Genomic DNA, 20,037 nt, shown 5'->3' with positions numbered 1-20,037 from the left:
CCCTGGCTTCCCTACTTAATTTTCAATTTTTACTGATGTAACTTGTACTCAACAGCCAGCTAGGTATGCCTCTCATGCCAAGAATACTGACCTTTTTCGGTTAAAACCGAATTTCAAAATTAAGTTTGGCATACTTTTATTGTTCTCACCCACCCCCCCGCCCAGCTGAAACAGAAAAATCCAAGCCCTACTCACAGCTTTCGCCCTTCTCATCACCTGAGATGTGGTGATAGTTATTCGCTGTCATCAGAACTAACAAAAGTTAATTTTCTTATGCACATCACAAGGCAAATTAGAGTTAATATAATGGCTCTGTTCAGCCCCGTAGTGGAGATTGGTGTTGTGACTATTGGCAGCTATAGCTTTAGCTGCATGACTTATAGTGACAATGCTGCAAATACCAAACAAATATTTCATTCATATTAGATTCGGTTGTTAGCTACACTGCCCACATTCGATTCGGTTTTAAAAAGTACTATTTGCACCCCCCTAGCATTCTGGACAAGTGAGAGGTTCTTTAAAGGGAGAGGTAAGACAACACTAATGAAGTTTCAGGCATTAAATAAGTAATTAGGACAAAGCTGCTAAATAAAAGACAAGTTCTGCTTTTGCATTATGCACAGCAATTATCTCATAAAAAGAGCGCTATTAAAAACAAAATGCCTCAAGAACATCCAAACAAATCTTTGCATAAGGTTTCAAACCATACTACAATGTGTGGTGAATGCGCAACAAACAGGTACTGGGACTCACTCCTGTCGCGCACAATAGAGTAGCGAATATTGTGGTCCGTGTCCGGATCCCTGGCCTGCAACTTGAAGACAGGAGTGCCGGCCGGGGCATTCAACTGTACAACAGCCTGCATCGGAATCGGCCGGTTGATGAAGTAGGGGGGCTCGTCGTTCACGTCCGCTATCCGGATGATGATTCGTTGCCGCTCCTTCTCTGCAATGTCCCAACACAAAACCACAGCAGATTGTCAGCCTTTACCCGTGCATTAATTAAAATCAACAATCATGGTTAAAAGCAGCCATTTATTTACATCTATAACCCAGAAACTACGCCTACTGAAATGTTTTGGAAGATAATCTTTTAAGCAAGAAATAAGTTTCTGGCTGCTGTCAAGTGACCACAACCAGGGGCAAACTTTTAACACAAAACTGCAATGACACATTCAGCTAGTCTGTGTCATTTATGTAACATCACAGGCACCATTTTGCTGTACAGCACATAACTTCAGCAGGGCTGGCCGAAGCAGGAGGCAATAATCCCTTGAGACATGCTGGCAACCTTTCGCAGTGCTCTACAAAAAACAAAATGGCGGCCACTGTGACGTCGGTGAGTTCTCCTTATTGCCATGGTCTCTACACAGGAATTCTTGATAAGGCGAATGGAACCACTATCAGAAAAGAAAATGTATAGGTAGAAGCCCAGGTTCCAAATTTAAAAAATGAAAATGAGCACCAACTTGCAGAACACAGAAGCAATGAACAAGTCAGCACCATGCTTATTTTTTTTTTAAGGTGATTTGAGGCACACCATAACAAAGCCCATCATGGAAGTTTGTTCCAAGACATAAAAAAGCCACATCAACACCACTAAGAATGTGCATTAGAGCCACAGGCTTCGTGGCCAACTTCAAAAAAGAACTATGGTTCATAGAGTCTGCTACAGACAACCACCACTTGCTTATATTCACTCCACCAATAATAAAGCAAGAGGATGGTTATGCAGGACGACGTATGATAGCTGGAAGCTGCATGAGGACAGAGCATATATGCGGAGCTACAGGACTGAAAGCTATGCATGCTGTGCACCAGCACGCACTTTTATAAGCTGGGAAGGAAGCCATGCTCACCGGATGGGCAAGGCACAAAGTTTCCCAAAAACAACGAGCACCACCTGGCCAATATTCCAAGGTCAGCGCGGCCGAAAAGAAAATTAAAGAGGGCTATTTTCGGGGCGCATGCGCGGACTTTAACGAGGCGCGCCAGGGGACCCCGGGGGGGATTCCCGCCGTCGCCGCGGAAGAAAAACAGCACCGGCGCCAGACAGAAAAATCGAAGTCCTCCGAGGAAGAGCCCGGCGCCCCGGAAATCGGTCGCAAAGCCGACGGGCGCAAGCATTCGCAGCCCGCAGTCAGCGACGCTGCGTGTTGCGTCTGGCGCGGCGGCGCTCTTTGTACTGCGCGCAGGACGGACGACAGCGGGGCTTTAGCCTAAACATCCTACAGAATGACAAACGCGTAAGCGAAGTAGCGCGCGAGCCAACTTCGGCACAACGGTTCGAATAACGGCTCCCATGGGCAAGCCTGTGCAGGTTTGCAAACAGCCCAAACACAGGAAATGCCGGGGGGGGGGGGGGGGGGGGGGGTGCATTGAGCACTTGACAGCAACACCTTCGTGCATCTGTCGGAGAGCTGCATCCGGTCGACTCCAAATAGACTTTGCGACTGGTGACAGGGCACGCTCAATACCCCAGTTGTCATCTGCCCAGTAGCACCTCGAGTAGCTCGACTGATTGTAAAACATTTTATTCGCCGGAAAGAGCTTGGTAAGAGGTCGCGTTAAGTGGTCGAGAGTACGCAGCCCTCGACGACTTTGTCAGCCCACTCCACCTCCAGACCTTGCGTTCTGGGGTCAGAGCTAGCCAGCACGGCCTCACATCCAGTGGGATTGTAAAATAGAGCCACCTCCGGGTGATCTAGTTACCTCAAGAAGCGGCGCTGCGAAGTGTTAAGATATCGAATTTCGCGCGCTTTATTTTTAGAACCAATAAAAAGAACCTACGTAAATAGTACATTGTTGATTTATTTCTGCCGGCTATTTTTCAAAGTGACCTACAATTTCAGGACTGACACTTTTTCCCGAAGCCAATATTTTTAGAGATAGGTAATCTGAATTACCCAACACAGCAGAACGAAAAAGTACTGCAGACTAGGCCACGCAACTCTGAACAGCACTGAGTTGGTTTCACTTGCCTAGGACACCAGTCTATTTTAAAAACTTCGTTACATTTAGATGGGGCAACCAGGCATATACAGGGTGTTGCCCGTAACATGAACCAAGTATATTAAAAAAAAAACCAGCGCGCCTGAGCTGCGTGAAACAAATTACATATTGTGTGACGAAGTGAGCCGCTCCTTAGAGTATTTTTAAATTCCGCTCAATAAGTTAATTTCCCAAGATTAATTATTCATTTTCTTAATGTTCAGTTTAGGGTCCCGTGCGTTTCGTTAAGTTGTAGAGAGGGTTAAGGAATAACCGTTAGTTTCTTGTGGCAACGTATCTCCTACGCGGGTTCTTTTTTTCCGGCATTTGAAGAAAGCCCGCGAAATATGAAAAAAAAAAAAAACACGTGACTGCGGTCATGCGCTATCATACTGCAGTGCTAACAACCGTGTTTTGAACAAACGAAATGCGCGCGCGGACCGTGCCTACAGTGGCTGGACCGTCCCCAAGTGAGCGGCCGCAGCTCAGTTACACTGGCCGCAACAACGATACAAAGAAACAGTTTACAAAATGATGATACAATGACATAAAATATATCTTGAAACAGTTTCTTAATATAAATACAGAGGTAAAGCTGGCGGCGCTACACTTCATCCACCATGGAGAGACGCAGGAATGCCGGTAAGACAAGGTTTCTAACTTGGCTTGGCTACTGTTGGGCATAAAACGTGGATTCGGCCATAAAAATACGACTGGTCTCGAGGCAAACCTCGAAGAAATGCTGTGGAAGCTCTCATACCAGCCTTAAGCAGGGAACACATGTGCGACAACTTCGCCGACGCGCCGCACCGATCGTCGCGTGCGATCTGCCATCCCACTGCAAGCAGGGACACACGGAGCGGTGAGCATCGCTGCGCCGCTCTACCCAAGCTCCGCCCACAACCGCTGTCACACTTCGCCGCCGTGCAGCGGTGCCTCAGCGCTGCTTGTGATCGTGTACAAATATCCCAAGAAAATACAAGATTGCCTTGTTATCAGAAAGTCTGCTCGAGCAGCGACAAAGCATGCCTGCTTATGTTGCGAGCTTTCGGCAACGACACCGCTCGCGGGCGCTCTGGGCGACGAGCTCTGCTACTGCCTGGCTGCCGTGGTCGTCGCTAGGCCTATAGCCTCTTTCGTATCGAAGCCGCAGCGGCCGGCGCTTCGGAAGTCGCCTGAGCTATAATAAAAGGCCTACTCCACACATCGCTCTACTGTCAACAGCATGATCTCACAATAAAGTAATAATATGGTCAATTTCCGCGACGCCTTCGGCAGCGAAGCGAGCGGGCGCCAGGCGAGCCGGCCAGCGGCAGCTGCGAAGCGGTTGTGGAAAGAAGTTTGCTTGTATCGCAGTCGTTACCTTTAGCAGCAGCTCAGTATTGGTCAGCGATCCTCAAAAATGACATATTCTTTCACATTTCTCATCCCAGGTTTTATTATTTAAGTCAAGAACACACTTCAGCTCGTTTTTATGACACCGGCTGCAGACGGGATGGCTCGGCCCCGAGCGCCCTGAGCATCGCGCTCTACGTCATCGTGACGCTGCCGCTCTCTGCGCTCGCATTGGCTCCTGCTTCCCGTCGTTGCGTTTGTCGCATGCGGCTCGTCGTTGGCATCCAGCAGGTTGGACGCATGCGACGAGCTGCGTTCGGTCGTTGCGACGACGGTCGCAACGACGCGCCGCAGCGAATCGCACGCACTTTTCGCACATGTGTCCGCGCCTTAACACCGTACTTTCGTTTGCGTTAAATCCGAAATAACTTAATCTTCTTTTCAATCTTTTCACATCAATTTCAAGGCACATCCACATTTTCGGCCTGACATTAGCCAAGCCAACTACGAAACCTCGTCTTTCCGGCATTCCCGCGGCGGATAAAATGTTGAACTGAAAGGATGAAGTGAAAGTCGCATAGGCGGTGGCGCCATCTTTCCCTCTAGGTAATATTTAGAAACTATGTCGTGAAATACGCGACTTGACTGCTTTCTCTCCCTTTTTCGTTCTGGTTGTGCGATGGCTCAAACGCTCCGCTTGAACTGGCCGTCGGTCGCCTGCCTGACACTCGTCGACGATCACGACGCGCGCTTCCCATCTTCTGGAAGAATGTGCTGACGCACTTTCAACACTCCCGTGAGCGGCGTCGACTGCAAATCGGCGTCGACTAAACGCGACTGAAAATCTAGCAGTACATTTGGAATATCGAAATTTCCTGCCTGAACTTGAGCGCAAAACTTCAAACAGGGCTCCGAGAAATAAGCATGTAGGTCCGCATGTATACCGCATTAAGCGGTACAAAATATTCCGCTTTACCTTTACACCGTGCTTTACACTGTGTCAGGTAAAGCGTAGAGAACGGTGTAAAGCGGCAGACTTGTACGTGGAAAATCTGGACAAGTCGGAGCGAAATTTTCGATTAGGAACATTTGCTCCAGCGACACGGAGAACAGCAACGAAACGTGTTTTTGAAGTTGCGTGCTCTTCGGGTTCAAAATTTACCTGCTCGGCAAGGCACCGTTCACTACCAATTTTCACCTAACTTTAACCGAGGATTAAAACAAAAGTGGCGGCCCAGAGCTGGTTGAAACCAAATGCATACTGTTTCCCGTCATGTGGCGCTGCTCCTCGGAATATTTTTTTAATTCCGCTTAATTAGTTAATTATCTAAGATTAGTTAACCAAAAAATTTAATATTCGCTTTAGGGTCGCGTGCGCTTCATTAAGCTCTAGAGGGGGCTACGAAACAACCGATCGAGTCTTTTGCAGCAACGTATCTTTTACGTGGTCCTTTTTCCAGCATAAAAAGAAAGCCCGCGAAATATGAAAAAAAAAAACACGTAACTGCGCCCTTGCGCTACCGTTTCGTAGCGCTGCCAAGCGCGTCCTGAGTGAACGAAGCTTGCGTGCTCACCGCCTCGAAGTGAGCGGTCGACGCCGCTCTCAGCATTGTCTTGAAAGTGCGTCAGCACATTCTTCGTGAACATGGAAAGCGCGCGCCGTATCCGCGATAAGTGATAAGCAGGCCATCGACAGCCAATTCAGACAGCTTCTATTCAACCATCGATCGCACAGGCAAAACAAAAAAAAAAGGGAGGGGAAAGCAGTGGAGTCGCGTATTTCAAGGTAGCCTCCGTTTTTTTTTTTTTTTAATCATTGCGCAGCCCGTCGAACTGAGTGGTGGCCGCTCACTTGGGCACGGCCAGCGCGTGCGTTTCGTTCGTTCGAAACGCGGTTAAGAGCGCTGGGATATGGGAGCGCATGAGCGCAGACTTTTTTTTTTTTTTTTCATAATTCGCGGGCTTTCTTTAAACGCCGAAAAAAAGGACCACGCAGGAGATATGTTGCTGCAAAAAACTGGTTTGGTTCTTAAGCCTCTCTACAGCTTAAGGGAAAGCACGTGACCCTGAAGTGAATAATAGCAAATTTGCACAATTAATCTTACCTAATTAACTAATTAAGCGGAATTTAAAAAAATTACGCGGAGAGCCACACAACAGAAAACAATATGTATTTGGTTTCGCCCAGCTCCGGTGAGCCACTTTTTTTTAATCCTCGGTTCATGTTAGGTGAAACACCCTGTATGTTTAACCTTAGACTTTACACAAATTCTAAAAACAGACTTTTTTGACTAGAAGAGCACTTTCTTTTCGGCATAGCATTTTCAGCGGTGTAGTACATCAGAATACAGCTAAGGCGTGCGAACTAGCAGGCTGGTTGACTAATATTGAAGTTTTTAACTATTACTGTTAGGCGCTACTGAAAGGCATGCAGCCCACGTCAAGTAATGCCCATATCAGTTTTTACAATTTCGAAAACACGCTTACCCTCCGCGCTGCGGCCAAACAAATGTTGGCTATTTCGACGAGTTACGTGCACTGAAAGACCTGCTTTGCCTGCAAGCTTCCCGAAAGCGAATGTATTTTGGCACGATACAGCAAAAATTTGTCGGGCCACAACGCCGAGGGTAACCGCGTTTTCGTAATTCTAAGAACTGATATGGATATTACTTGCGGTGTGCCACGCGCCTGTCAATAATTAAGCCTTACAGTAATCGTTGAAAAGTTAACTATTCAGTATTAGTTAACCCGCCTGCTAGTAGCACGTCTTAGCTGTATTCTGATGTAGTACAATGACAACGTTATGCTGAAAAACGCGCTCTTCTAACTAAAAAAGCCTCTTTCTAAAAATTGTGCAAAATCTTAGGTGAAACACCCTGTATAAGCGGTCTAACGCCTCAAAGATGCACGTGGGCTACAATGGACGCCGTGGTGGAGGGCTCCGATATCAATTACGCCGACACGGAGGTTCTTTTAACGTGCGCTGACTTCGCACAGCGCACGGCTCCAAAATTCAGAATTAATGGCGATTTTCTGACAACGAAACCTTCACGGGGTCCTGAAAACACTCTGCCTTTGTTTCATCGATTTGGTCTCCTCGGCAAACATAGAGCGCCACTGCTAGCCGGTTGTGTTGCACAAGAGAATCACCTCACCCTCAAAAGAAACACAAAAAGCGCGTTCACGTACGACTGGCTAACAACTGCAGCACGCTACAAATGCCCAAACGAGAAAGAGCCACGCGGCAAAGAAACTTTAGGGCCTCCTTTAAAAAACTCGGACATTTATTTAGAGCCAGGAGGACACATCCACGCGGTAGCAGAAAAACCATCACCCTACCAGCGGGAAGACTAAAAGGAAGTAATGCCGTCCTATACTGCGGAGTAGAAACTATTAGATACAACTGGAGAACGACCAAGTGTCATGACGCCTCAGCTAATCCCATTTCACTCAGGCATCAGGCAACCACAAACGCCGTGCATGGCACGCAGCCGGCCCCTTTGAGGGGTGTTTGCCGCTGTGTTCTCGGGCTGTATCGGAGTACAGAACACTCCGCGAGTCTTTCCGATTGGGGCGCTCTGGTCAGCGACAGCAATTTCAATCCTTCGTCAGCATAAACCACTAACACGGATTATCGTCGAACAAGTGACTACAGAGTACAGCCTGTAGAAACGGCGCACGAGGAGAACAACCGAGAATACGGGATAGTTAATAATTCACTTCCTTAACCCACTTTTTGCCACGCCGACTTGAGTACCGTAATGCAAAAAGTGCGGTTTTATGAAAAGCGGGCTCAGTGTCCCACGGGTCTTTCATTGTTCCTCCTCTCCGCGACACGGGACGTCGACGTGTCTCCTGCGTGCCTTCCCTCGCCCGGACCGGAACGAAAGAACGCGCAGGCTCCTCTGGAATGCCGCTGTGCTCACCGGATGATTATGCGCAGCGATACACATGCGCGGCTAGCGGAGATCACAACGCACGGAGGATTGCTACCCGGCCCTTCCGCCGGAGGAGGGGAATCCCCGGGCGAAGCAACTCGGGGACCTCGGAGTGGTGGGAGAGCGGCCGTCGCACCCGTCGCCAGAGAATGGCCGGAAGAGAGGGCGCATGCCAGCGCCGCTGACGTCACGGCCGCGCCAACGCGAGCGGGCACAAAAGACGCGATCGTCGGGACGGCGCGCGTCGTCTCCACCGCCTGCGAGGAGCAGCGGTGAACGCCGCGCAGACTACGTCGCCTGACCTTTCGTCGCCCCTAATGCGACCCGCGATTACCGCTACACTCCTGCAACACTGGATCGGCGAATTCCCATCCTTTGTCGGGCCACTTGGCACCAAATGATGCCAGCAAAGACCTGGCGCGCCTCGAAGCCCACAAGACAGCCGACGCATACAGATCGCCTCGCTACCAAACTGAGGGATCCCCGAAGCGGGTTCCCATCGTGACCGAGATGAACCATCGACGCCGATATTTCCAGATGCCGCTCGCGTAATGATAACGCGTCACCGCATCAACTCGTTCACGGGAACCTGCGCAATGTAGCGCACGCGCACTTCTGGCGAACGTCATACGTTCTGCTAAGCAACAGAATGAGCAGGGGCGCGATTACGAGTTGCTCAAAATCGTCTCAATCGGAAAGTGTCTCAAAAAGTGTCTCATTTGCCCCGTTCCTATTGGTCGGTCGTGACCAGCGGCCATATTGGTTTTTTGCGTCACCGGCCGACGTCAGAAGTGCGCCAGAAGTGGTGACGTTGCTTGCCTAATTATGCGAGCCGATTGAGACGATTTTTTGAGACTGGAACGAGTGGTCTCAAACCGCTCGAGACAGAAAATGGCGGTTGTTTACATGGCCGGTGGCCGCGCGAGCAGCGGTGTAAGAGGGTGCATGAAGACGGTTTTGACGTGCCGGACGAGTTGTTTCGACGTTTTGACATAGGAAGGAGCATAACGGCTGTGCGACGAACTCGGCGTTGAACTTGGAGGTGTGCGGGTGAGTGCGCGGTCAGTGGAGCGGCAAGTGCCTGTGCGCGCCTTCGCCGCCGGTGGGTTTCAAGACACCGTAGGAAATGAAGTAAACGTCGGCGTAGCCCAACCGACTGTGTAAGTGTTTGCGGTGAGTTGCGGAGACCACTGTCAAAGTTAAGTCACAGAAGGTGCGCGCTTTCCGACGAGACCCCCAAGACAAGGCGGCGGCGAAGGAGGACTTCCTTCGCATAAACTTTCGCCACCGCAGTATCCCCGGCGGCGTCATCCGAGCATCATCCGAACGGAACGGCAACAACACCAACACGAATGTCAAGTGCTTAACCCGAAGCGGGCGGCATGTGTTGGTTACGAGGCGTCGTGAGTGATTGTTGGCGCAGTGACCGGGCGCGTGCCGGCCTTAATTCCCGCAGTGAGATTGCAAGCTCCCAGCAGCTGCACCGGTCTGCTCCCGTGTGTCGGCAGTTGCTGCAGTGTGATTATTCATGGTCGCCGGGTATTTTCTGAACAAAAATAAATATAATCACGCATCGCCCTTGGAGCACATTTGCCATCGATAGCAGCAAGGTGAGTTCACACTGGCGAGTCGCGGAGGTCGCGCGACAGGCTTAAATCGATTTATTACGCTCCCTCCCCGCTTTACATGTGCTTCGCAAACCGTAACTAATTGACCGAAATCGGTCGCCTAGAATACTAGCGCGACGATTGCAACTCGCCAGTGTGAACTTGCCTTGAAGCTGCCTTCGCCGGTTTTCGAGCCAAGCGCTCCTTCCAAATTGTTCTCGGCAGACTCGTAGCAATCACTGCCTTTAAACAGATTTTTCCGCGCACTTAAGACGTCTGCGCAGTACTTTGATTCTGCGTAATGTGTAAAAAAAGAGGACAGCCGTCGAATCAGCTGATTTTTCTTCTGGCTGCCATGTTTACGATGGCTGAATATGTGCGTGGAGGGATAAGGCTGAATCGGTTGAATCAGGCGGCAGCTCACGCCGCCTAGCCGCCGCTACCGACGCTTTTCCAGCGTCAGCGCACCCTCGCGGCAGCAAAAGTGACTGAAGAGCAAACTTAATTGCAAAATTGAGGACGCTTCTTCTTTTGCTTCATGTCGTTGAGTTTGAAACATAGTTTGTTAGAGAAATAAAACATTCTTCAAATTATTAACGGCGTGTTTACAGCAAAACTTTAGTATACGGTCCCTTATTGCGCAACTAAATGCTTCCTGGGTGGAACCCTACTATTAGACACCACAACCTCGCTGCTAATTGGTTGATTCCGCGGTCAACAACTCGCGGTGTCGTCATTTTGACGTCAGAGTCTCAAAATTGAGACGAAAACTCGTAATCGCGCCCCAGATATGCCAACGCACACGCTCCCTTACCACCAAGCTGTACGTTGAGCCACTCACTGCTATTTCAGATACCTCAGGGGTGGGCTAACAACATGGAGCCAACAAAACAAAGGCTCAAGGGCTTTCTTAAAATGATCCGTGCTTGCATGAAGGATGACACCTGTGGAAAGACTGTTCCAGTCCCTAGCTGTTTGGATAAACGGCATTCTGTGGTTACTTGTGCCGGCTGAAAAACGATGAGCAGGTTGGATCGGAGAGCTATAAGCAAAGTGTGACATATTTAGTGACATAATGGTAGTCTCCATTTTATGGCGTTGCTAGCGGTTTGGTAGGCCTGCTTTATTTTCAAGGTGCGCAAAAGTGGTGGTGTACAGTTAGAGCAGGTGAATCGAACCGCGCAGTTTTGAACAAGTTCAATAGAATTAGCAAGGTTAAGTTGAGCGGGGTCCAAGATGGCAGATGTTTTCTAATTTGGGTCACATGAGTGTTTTATTAACTAGTAATTTAACAGTTAGGAAAGCTGGAAGTAAATTAGAACGAAAGTAGCCGAGAGCTCTCCTCGGGTTAACTACCCGCTAACAACAAATATACTTAATACAAACAACCGAAGGAAGACGCACTGGAGCCGTTCAGAAGATAACTTCGGGTGGGCGAATCTTGTCCGTGGAAGTAAACAAGCGCAGTTTTGTTAGCGCTTAAGACCACCAGCCATTTGCTACACCACACAGCTTTGGCAAATCAGATTGAAGAACGGAATCGGCAGTGCCATTAATAGACCAATAAATGACGCAATCGTCGGCGAATGTTCGATGAAATATTATCGGGTAAGTCATTGATGTAAATTAGGAAAAGGGGAGGACCAAGACCTGTGCCTTGCTGCACACCAGAGAGTATGTTAGAGAGAGAAGAACGTTACTGTCTGCTTCTACAAACCGCTGGAAATCCCATGCAGCTGGAGACAAGCGGGTTAAGGTTTAGCTGTGAAAGTTTAAACAGCAAGAGTTTGTGAGGAAGCTTGTCAAAAGCCTTCTCAGAGTCCATAAAGAGGGCATCAACAGGTGTGTTAAGGTATGCAGCAGTGTTTAAGTAGTGAAGGAATAGAGAAAGTTGAGTGTCACATGAAAATCCTTTTTGAAATCGATGCTGGTTAAGGTGACAGAACTTAACAGATGTAAGAAAAAAATTATTTGTGAATAATGCGCTCCATAATGATGTAACAGACAGCGGTTAATGATATGCATCAACAGAGTAGAACCAGGTTTAGTTTACTGGAACTAGGTTTTTCACAGGCACCACTTTGCAATGGAACAGGTCCCCAGGGAATTTTGATGTCCTTTTAGACCTACAGGTAACGACCGATATTTTACAGGCTATGCGTTTTGTGGCCTCGCAGTCGAAGCTCGCTAATGTCAGCCTAATGAAGACAGGCAGAGCACCCCCTTCTTCCCCCCCCCCCCCCCCATTCATTCTGCATAACCCAGTATATATCTCCCCCTAGCTTTGGCCAAATATTATAAATATACCAAGGCAAGATAAGATAGGTGGAGACAAACCATGTTGTTGACTACTCGGTATTTTTTGTACTTTGCACAACAGAATAATCGTCAAAAAATTGAAAAAATCAACTTTTTCGCTATTGCATTTCCGGCGAAATTCCTGGTGCTAATTTATAATGTGTGCCAAAAAGTGCCTAATTCATCTGTTTTTATTTTGATGTGTGCTATTGATGAGTGTTTTTTTCGTGTTGAAAAGAAAGCGCGAGAAATATGAAAAAAAAAAAAGTGGTAGGGTTTTAACGCACTTAAACCGAGCAGACGTGCGAAATCACGTGTTCAGCCCGTTATCGAAAAGAATCGAGCAAAAGTCGTTGCAGCTGCGCCGCCACCAGAGCGGAGCATGCGTCTGCAACTGCGTTATTCTAGCCACCATAACTGCGTCTTCGGAGTCTCGTAGTGGGCGAACCTAGCGTACGGTGCGAAGAAGGCCCAAGAGACACACGCGCAGTCCAGGTGGCACATGCTGATCGAGGCGACAACGCCGCGTGAGCTGCAGTCATTGCGTAATGCGCGTGCTGGCGACGCATAAAGCGACGCAGGTCCCTTGGCGCCATCTACCGGCACGGCCAGTGACCAGCTCCGGTCGCGTCGGCTGCCCTCAAGGTCAAGCTTCACACAACTCTCTTGGCTCGGGTTGGACCCCGTTAATGAGCGCTATTCGCACTAAAAATACTATGCGAATGCGCATTCGAGCGGCGCGACAGAAGCGCTCTCAAACGCGGAATTTGTGAACGTAGCCGCGTCCGATGGTGCAGTGAATGTAATGGGGCGGAAGCAACGAAGTCGGCGACAAAATTAAAAAGCAGCGTCCCAGCCGCATTCAGCGCGGTAAAAGTCCGGATGCGCTTAGTTCCCAGTAGATACACGAAGGCCGAAAGAATAGTTGAGTTCCAAGTCGGCGGACAATGTTTCGCGCCTGGCGCTCCACATGTGGCCTCTTTACGTTCCGAATCAGTGCTATTCTTCCGAGATGGGCGATCTTTCACTGGCCCGACAGACGACACGCCTAACTAAAGAGTGGGAACGCTACTTTATTTCGGCCTGCTTGTAACCACCGAAAACTACCAGCTGTTTTACGCACTGAACACAGCAAGGCGTCAAGTGTTCCTTTTAATTTTGCCGCCACCGTCCATTTCGTTGTTCACACCCCGACACATTCGTGGCACAGTCGAACGCAGCAACGTTCACGAATTGCGCATTTGAGATCGCTGCTGTCGCGGTGCGGAAGCGCTTGGTGACGTGGGATTGCTCCATATTTCGCACGCTTGCTTCATTTTCAACGCGGACAAAACACATCTGTAACACAAATAATTAACGTTTTCTGGCACACTCTGGAATATGCCAACAGGAATTTCGCCTGAAACGAAATAGCTAAAAAGTAATTTTTTTTTCAATTATTCAATTGAACAAAATAGAACAATACTCTATCTACACACACAATACTCAACAACTTGTGGCAAGTTGGTTCCACCTATTGCGCCTCTATATTTCTAATATTTGGCTAAAGACAGCCGGAGCACACCTCCCGAGGAATACGGCCATTTACTGGCTCGAATCACAAGAGGGCAATGCAAAAAACGGCACGGAACACAGAAGAAACTATGGAGACAGGACGCGTCGCTGTTATTGGCAGCGTGCAGCAACTCAGTGGAATAGCGGGCAAGGCGATGTTACTGAGCAGCTAACATACTTTGCTTTCTGCACGCAAAGCAGTTCACAAAGTCATCAGGATTCGGTGGCTGCGAACACAGGCACCTGAATGGGCATTTCTACGACCCGGCTTCAAGCGCGCGTTTTCGCCCGAGCACGACCGCCCGATGGGGGCAGACCTTCGGCGACCGCAGCGGGCGGCCGTGCTGGGGCAACCTTGCTAGCTGAAGAGGCATTCCTCGCCGCAGGCCATCGGGTCCCAGGAGCAACGGCAGGTCGTCCTAATTGCCGCGCAGAACAATGCGGCTTTCGAAACCCCTAACAGCGGGTCCCACCACTTCGCGTCCCTAGGCGCGGTCAAAGCAAACGCGCCGTTGAATCGAGAGCGCTAAACCGTTTATACGCCACAGCCCACTGAGCGGAAACCTCTCGAGCACAGAAACTGCTGATTCATTCCGGCGAACTACCTCCACTACTGCAAGAATCACACACCTTTCAGAGTCATTCAAACACCCAGGCTCACCTCACTCTTACATTCACTGCAGTTTCGACATGTTACTGGTTATCTCTCTGCCTTCCACCTCAGCTGACCTTTTACCAGAATAGAGTAAAAAATATCGAAACGAAGACAGTGATGCGACTGGCCGAAGTCCTTTTGGAGCAGCCAAAAGTGCCTTTGGGTGCAGAAAAGTGAGCGTTTGGTGCAGATTGTACATATATGAAACCAAAGAAACCAAAATGGTATGTTTTTTTTTTTTTTTGTATAATGTACTGCCATGTGGAACGGCAGTGTATTATACAATGGACTTTGGTGCAAATTGTAGACATATGGAACATAATACACTGCCATGTGGAATGCGAGACCGATGCAAATCAGCCTCGAAGACAGGTTTTCGTGACGCTGGTCACACAGCGGCGCCTTTAAAGGGTCAGTCTACTGAATTTTATCGACCATATTTTCTTTGCGGCAACCGATAGCTCTTTACTCAAATTACCGTTTACCCAGCTGTGGTGCCAAGGAGTGCGGTAGAACATTTTAAAATAGAATTTATTAATGTGGGAACACATCTGTATGAGATGGTAGTCTCATCTGGCAACCATCTGGATTTCGGCCGCACGGCGACAAACATGGCGGCGCCCGTCGATGCCGGACCTCTCGCTTCAGACTGAATTCTCGTTGTTGCTGCCTTTTTCAGTGAGTTCACTGGCCATAAATGGGGCGCCTGTCTTTCGCTTCGTCTCATCTCACCTATAAGAAAACATATCAGAGATAAATTTGCTTTATTTTAATAATTAGAGTGACGATTCTGCCGCTCCTAGGCTTAAGTGGAGAGTCGGTTTGTTTACAGCAATGGTTCCCGTCCTGACGACCAGATGGCGCCACTATAGGCTGAGTTTATTTTTGCGTCTCTGCTAGCATACGCTGAACTAAAGGTGGGATTGTGCCTGCGTTTTGCGTACGTGTAACTATAAATATTCATGTGATTTACAGAAAAAGCGAGCGGTACGCCTTCTACAGTTTACTAGAACAAAACGTGCGTTTCTCTGACATTGGGGCATACAAATGGTACGTAGTATATTCACTTATGCTTCTACAAAAAAAGACTACCACTTTATTGAACAAAATGAACGTTTGGGGTCGCCACCATGCTTTTTTACGCAACTTTTAACGCCGAAATAAAATATAAATTCATGCCTAAACCGGGCGCAGACCCCTCATTATTGATGTTATAGGGTGCCAACTACCAGAATATGCCATTATTTATACACTCATCTCGGTGAGTAGACTGACCCTTTAAAAGACAGTTTCGAAAGTTATCCCGCTGAAAGAGTGCCTGCCCAATGCCAGCCATTCCGGCTACCGAGCCATAGTGCCGGCGGCCAGACGGACAGCCAAAACGAGGAAATGATGTCACCGCACGGGGGCGATAGGAAGACGAAAAGGCTGGGCTCCCTTACCGAGTCCTAATCCGGTCGTAAATAACCGGCGGCCCATTACCCGCGCCGATGGAATCGCGCCGGAACACAAAGCTACCGGCGCGCCCCCCAGAAAGAGAGGGGGGGGCCATTTCCCCGTCTCCCGGGGAAACTACCTAGTCACAGTTTCCGACACTGGGCGTCAGCCCCCCGGCCATGGTTTGCGAAGCTGTGCAGTGAGCGAGACCGCAGCGAGGGAACGCCTTTCGCGCCATGTTGCGATTATTATGAAATTTTTCGACGGGAGGGGTGTAGGAAAAAGGAATGCACAGCCCTACAACTACCTCCGTCCGCTTCGCTGCCGCGCAGAGCAGAGGCGGCGAACAAGCGAAGACTGCTGGCGGGCACGAGTCGGCCGAGCACGCGTGCGAGAAACAGACGAGCACCTGGGCACGGCAGCGGGGCGTGCCGCCAAGCGGCGCTTTCCAACTGCGCGAGGCCGCGCGCAACACAGCCGAGCCAGGCGCCAGTCAGAACGCCGCCGCTCGCGCACGGCATACGGCACGTCGCAAATCGCCCGCTGCGCCCGCGGTGAAGCCCGCGCCAGAATGCGGCCGCTAGACTGCAACGTGCTTGCACGCCCTTTACGCGCAAGCCTAGCGCACGCATGACCCGCAGGCGGCTCTTTCGCGGGTCTACGAGCCCAGGCCCCGGACTGGAGGGGAGACGCCGAAACGGTAACGCCGGGAAAAAAGAAACGTGACACCGACATGCCAGTCGGGGCTGCACGAGTTGCGCCGAGCTCGGCCAGGAGCGGGAGCGCTGGCGCCGCGAATCTTCACAGCGCCTCCTCAGCACTCGTCGAGTTGGCGGAAGGTAACGATCGCCACAGCGGGGCAGCTGCAATCCACCCAAAGCACTCGACTGCGTAGAACAGCGCCGATATGCTGGGAGAGTTCTAGCGAAGGCTTCCTCAAGTGGCCGCATCTCCTTGGCGGGCATGCAGCCAGCCTGATAACGGGCACATTCGTGTAGCAGACGGGAGAGGCCAGGAGGAACTCCTTTGACGCTCACGCACGGCCGAGGAAGCCAACAGCGACAGCTGGCCAGCGCGCGCTTAGCTGCTGCAGCCTCAAACCAGCTACACTGGCTTTCCCGCAAGGGGCCCAGCCGCTACGCCTCTACAGCCAACTACTAAACAACACTCCGTAGAGTTGCGAACAACACTCAAGAAACTAGACGGCAACTCGGCGCTTTCCCAGTGTAACTTGAGTCGGCCAGCTCGACTTCCAGCCGCTCATAGAAAGCACCGGCCTCATCACAACAAACGGCCAACGAGGAAATGATATTTATTACGAATGACGGGAATCCTCAAAAAATGTAAAATGTCGCTGCCAATGGATATGTCCAACTTTTTTTTTTCTCGAAAGCCAGAAAGAGCCGGGCATTAAGCCGACTGCGCCCGAATCCAGACGCTATCCGGCACTCGGCTAAAAACTGCCGCACCGCTCTGGCCCCGTGGCAAAGCGCCAAGTATGCTAACGATGTCGCACGCGTCGGACGGCACAAGCCACCTGCCGCGTTGTATGTGCCGTACGAGAAAGGCGGCCACGTTCTTGACACAGCGGCCGTGTACAGCGAGGAGGCATTTTCGACCACACGTTCAGACGGAAGCGTCGCTGTTTCCAGGCGGGTAAAATAACGTTCGTATTTCCTTCCTCCTGGCAAGAGCGACCGCCGTCAAAATTTTATTCGGTACGCGGACCCTCAGCATTCCCTAACAATTCGGCACCGACTTACGACTGGCTACGACAAGTCCCTTGATTTGATACTTATACACAACGTCAAAGTCCGGTACGTCAACGTCAAAGTCCGGACGGCGTCATTTTTTAACCAAACGCTCGTTAAAAAAAAAGTCAGTCGATTTGGGTAATTAGGCCAAATGTGGATACGTGCGCTGGCATGACACGAATTGCCACATAAACTTCTTCCGTTTAGAAGCTGAGCAAGCATCATTCGAATCACATTCTCCTCCCCGTTTACCGCATTCAGGGTCAAACCAGCAACAGCATTTCACTAAATTCCGAAATAATCGACTGTTCTGAGATACCGGCCGGCAATTTCGGTTCCGAAACTTGACGCACAAAGAACACTTTCAAAGCGCGAGCAATCCAGATAATACTCGAGAGTTCAGTAAAGCGCTCTTGTCCTGTCCGTTCACCCCGTGTTTTGCGTGTTTTTCTGGGCGCAGTTTTTTAGATAAATACTCGAGAGCTCGAACATTGTCTTGACGTCCACATCGCCGCCGCCCCGTCGCGAGATATGCAACTAGCTGCGCTTGGCGACCCGTCGTTGCATTCGACCCTGCAAGCGATTGTTTCCTCAAGCCCACGGCCGCCAACGCTCGCGCTTCTTCGAAAGTGCAGAGGAGATATAACCGCTTTCCTTTTGAGATGCGCGAGTACTGCGAGCGAGCGCAGTGAGTCAACGCGGCGAGCTGGTGACAATTTCCGCGCCATAAAAGCGTCATCTTCCCAAGCAACACGCGGGAGAGACCGGCGCTCTGTGCGCACTTAGTTTCGGAGTAGGAACGGTACAGCAAAAAACGCAAAAACAACTTATCTGAACAACTGCAGCCTCTCAAAATTCTGTAAACTGTGTCGGCCTGCTACGCCAACCCCATCCTTATAATGTCTGCCAATGAAAAGACGCACAGCTTGCTCGTACTAGTCGCGCAACCCCCTCCCTCTCTTTTTTTTTTCTTTAAATGTCAACTCCGGAGTTTTTTTTTTAACATTTTGAAATCATAATCACATCACATTCCTTAGCATCCCAACTCCGCCAAAAAAAAGGCGTTTTTCAAGACACCAAGTAGAAGTACTTAAAAAGGAAAAAAAAAAAAAAACAGGACACCGAAACCAAAACTGGGCTTCGGCCAAACGATGACGTCACGGATACTGTCACAAGACTTGCGCGCGCGTTGACTGGCTCAACTGGCGACAGAAAGTGAGAGGTTGGCTCACTATTTGCCTGAAATCACCAAAAGCCAGCTCGAAATTTTATCCAAGACCTCCTTCGGAAAACGCAGAGCGAATATTGGCGGTCGTGCATCCAGTGGCGTCACAAACGCAAGGTTGCCCGTAGAAATTTCCCCGATTGAAGCCACGAAATTATATATTTTTTAATTAATTTGCGTTGCAATAAAATACCGCCACGATGCGAAACGTGGCACAAAGGAGCAGACATCAATAACAAATCACAAAAATATGCGGAATTGGGCATTCTCCACTTTACGTTCATAGGTCGCCGCGTTGTCGACAGAGGCAGTCTGCATTCCCCGCGCACATGCACAAACATGCAGAACATGAATAAAACGAAAACTGTATGGAGGCGCAGCCCCACAGTGAGAACTTTGGAGGGCAGGCCGCGCAGGGAATCAGCGCAGAGCACACCGTTCACTTCCTGGCTGCAAGACTTCGGAGTAAGAATATTCGTCGTTTCCGTGTTTTGGAAACTTTGTGGGCATTACGTTTTAGGTACGCCAATCTACCGGCCAATTTTTCGTTCAATAAATGGGAATGAACGTCGCAGTTCCGCTGGTTAGAAGATATATATTAGGCGATTACTCCAGACGTGGCGCGCAAATCCGTCCCACGAAAGCGGGCGCACGAACGATAACCAGATAACTATAGACCAGATCCGGGGGCCGGCCCTCTGGGCGAATCAGGTCACCAGCAGACGCTGAAGCTCAGGTTGCGTCTGGGGCAGGAAAAGTAAACACGCCACTTCTGCACTTGGCCGTAGACGCAAACGACGTTGCCGACAGCTCAACCTAAGCAAAGGGATGACTGCAGCACACAGCCGCGCCTCCAGGTACCCATGCCACACGCGCAGAATAAATTACCAAATTTTTAACGCCTTAAAGTTCGTTAAGCCGTCACTTGGTGCCAAGTGTCCAAGCATGATGTCATTAAAGGTCAAGAAAATGATGTCGGGAAGTTAATGAACAGTACTTTTCCCATTAACAAACTTTGCTTTTGAAAATCACAAATTGTGTTAAACACTGTTTGCGGGATTTATCAGAATTAAGCAGCAAAACATTGCAGTTGTCATTCCCACAAACTTGTAAAAGTAGCCACGAAGCCACCCGTTAGCCAAGCCGCCGGTCAAAAGAGAAACTTAGCAAAGGGGAGACATACTGGGGGAGTCGTATAGATGGACTCCGGCTGCGCACGCGTTTACGCACGCGCAGCGGCCCCA

General features: G+C 49.7%; 1 protein-coding gene across 5 annotated transcripts in view; it reads right to left on the bottom strand.

Moving 5' to 3' along the window:
- The window catches only part of CadN (neural cadherin), a 248,060-nt gene that overhangs the window by 202,297 nt on the left and 25,726 nt on the right, over nt 1-20,037 (bottom strand). For all 5 annotated transcript variants that reach the window (XR_016290490.1, XM_089580223.1, XM_089580221.1 and 2 more), the window contains exon 3: nt 754-945. Coding sequence is in view for 4 of the 5 variants with exons in the window: in XM_089580223.1 (XP_089436349.1) it covers nt 754-945 (192 nt within the window). In the remaining variant the exon portion in view is untranslated. The remainder of the gene's footprint in view (nt 1-753; nt 946-20,037) is intronic.

The sequence above is a fragment of the Amblyomma mixtum genome, chromosome 3, assembly GCF_055824585.1.
Source record: "Amblyomma mixtum isolate Tamu chromosome 3, ASM5582458v1, whole genome shotgun sequence".
Taxonomy (NCBI): domain Eukaryota; kingdom Metazoa; phylum Arthropoda; class Arachnida; order Ixodida; family Ixodidae; genus Amblyomma; species Amblyomma mixtum.
This window is presented reverse-complemented; position numbering and strand designations above follow the sequence as displayed.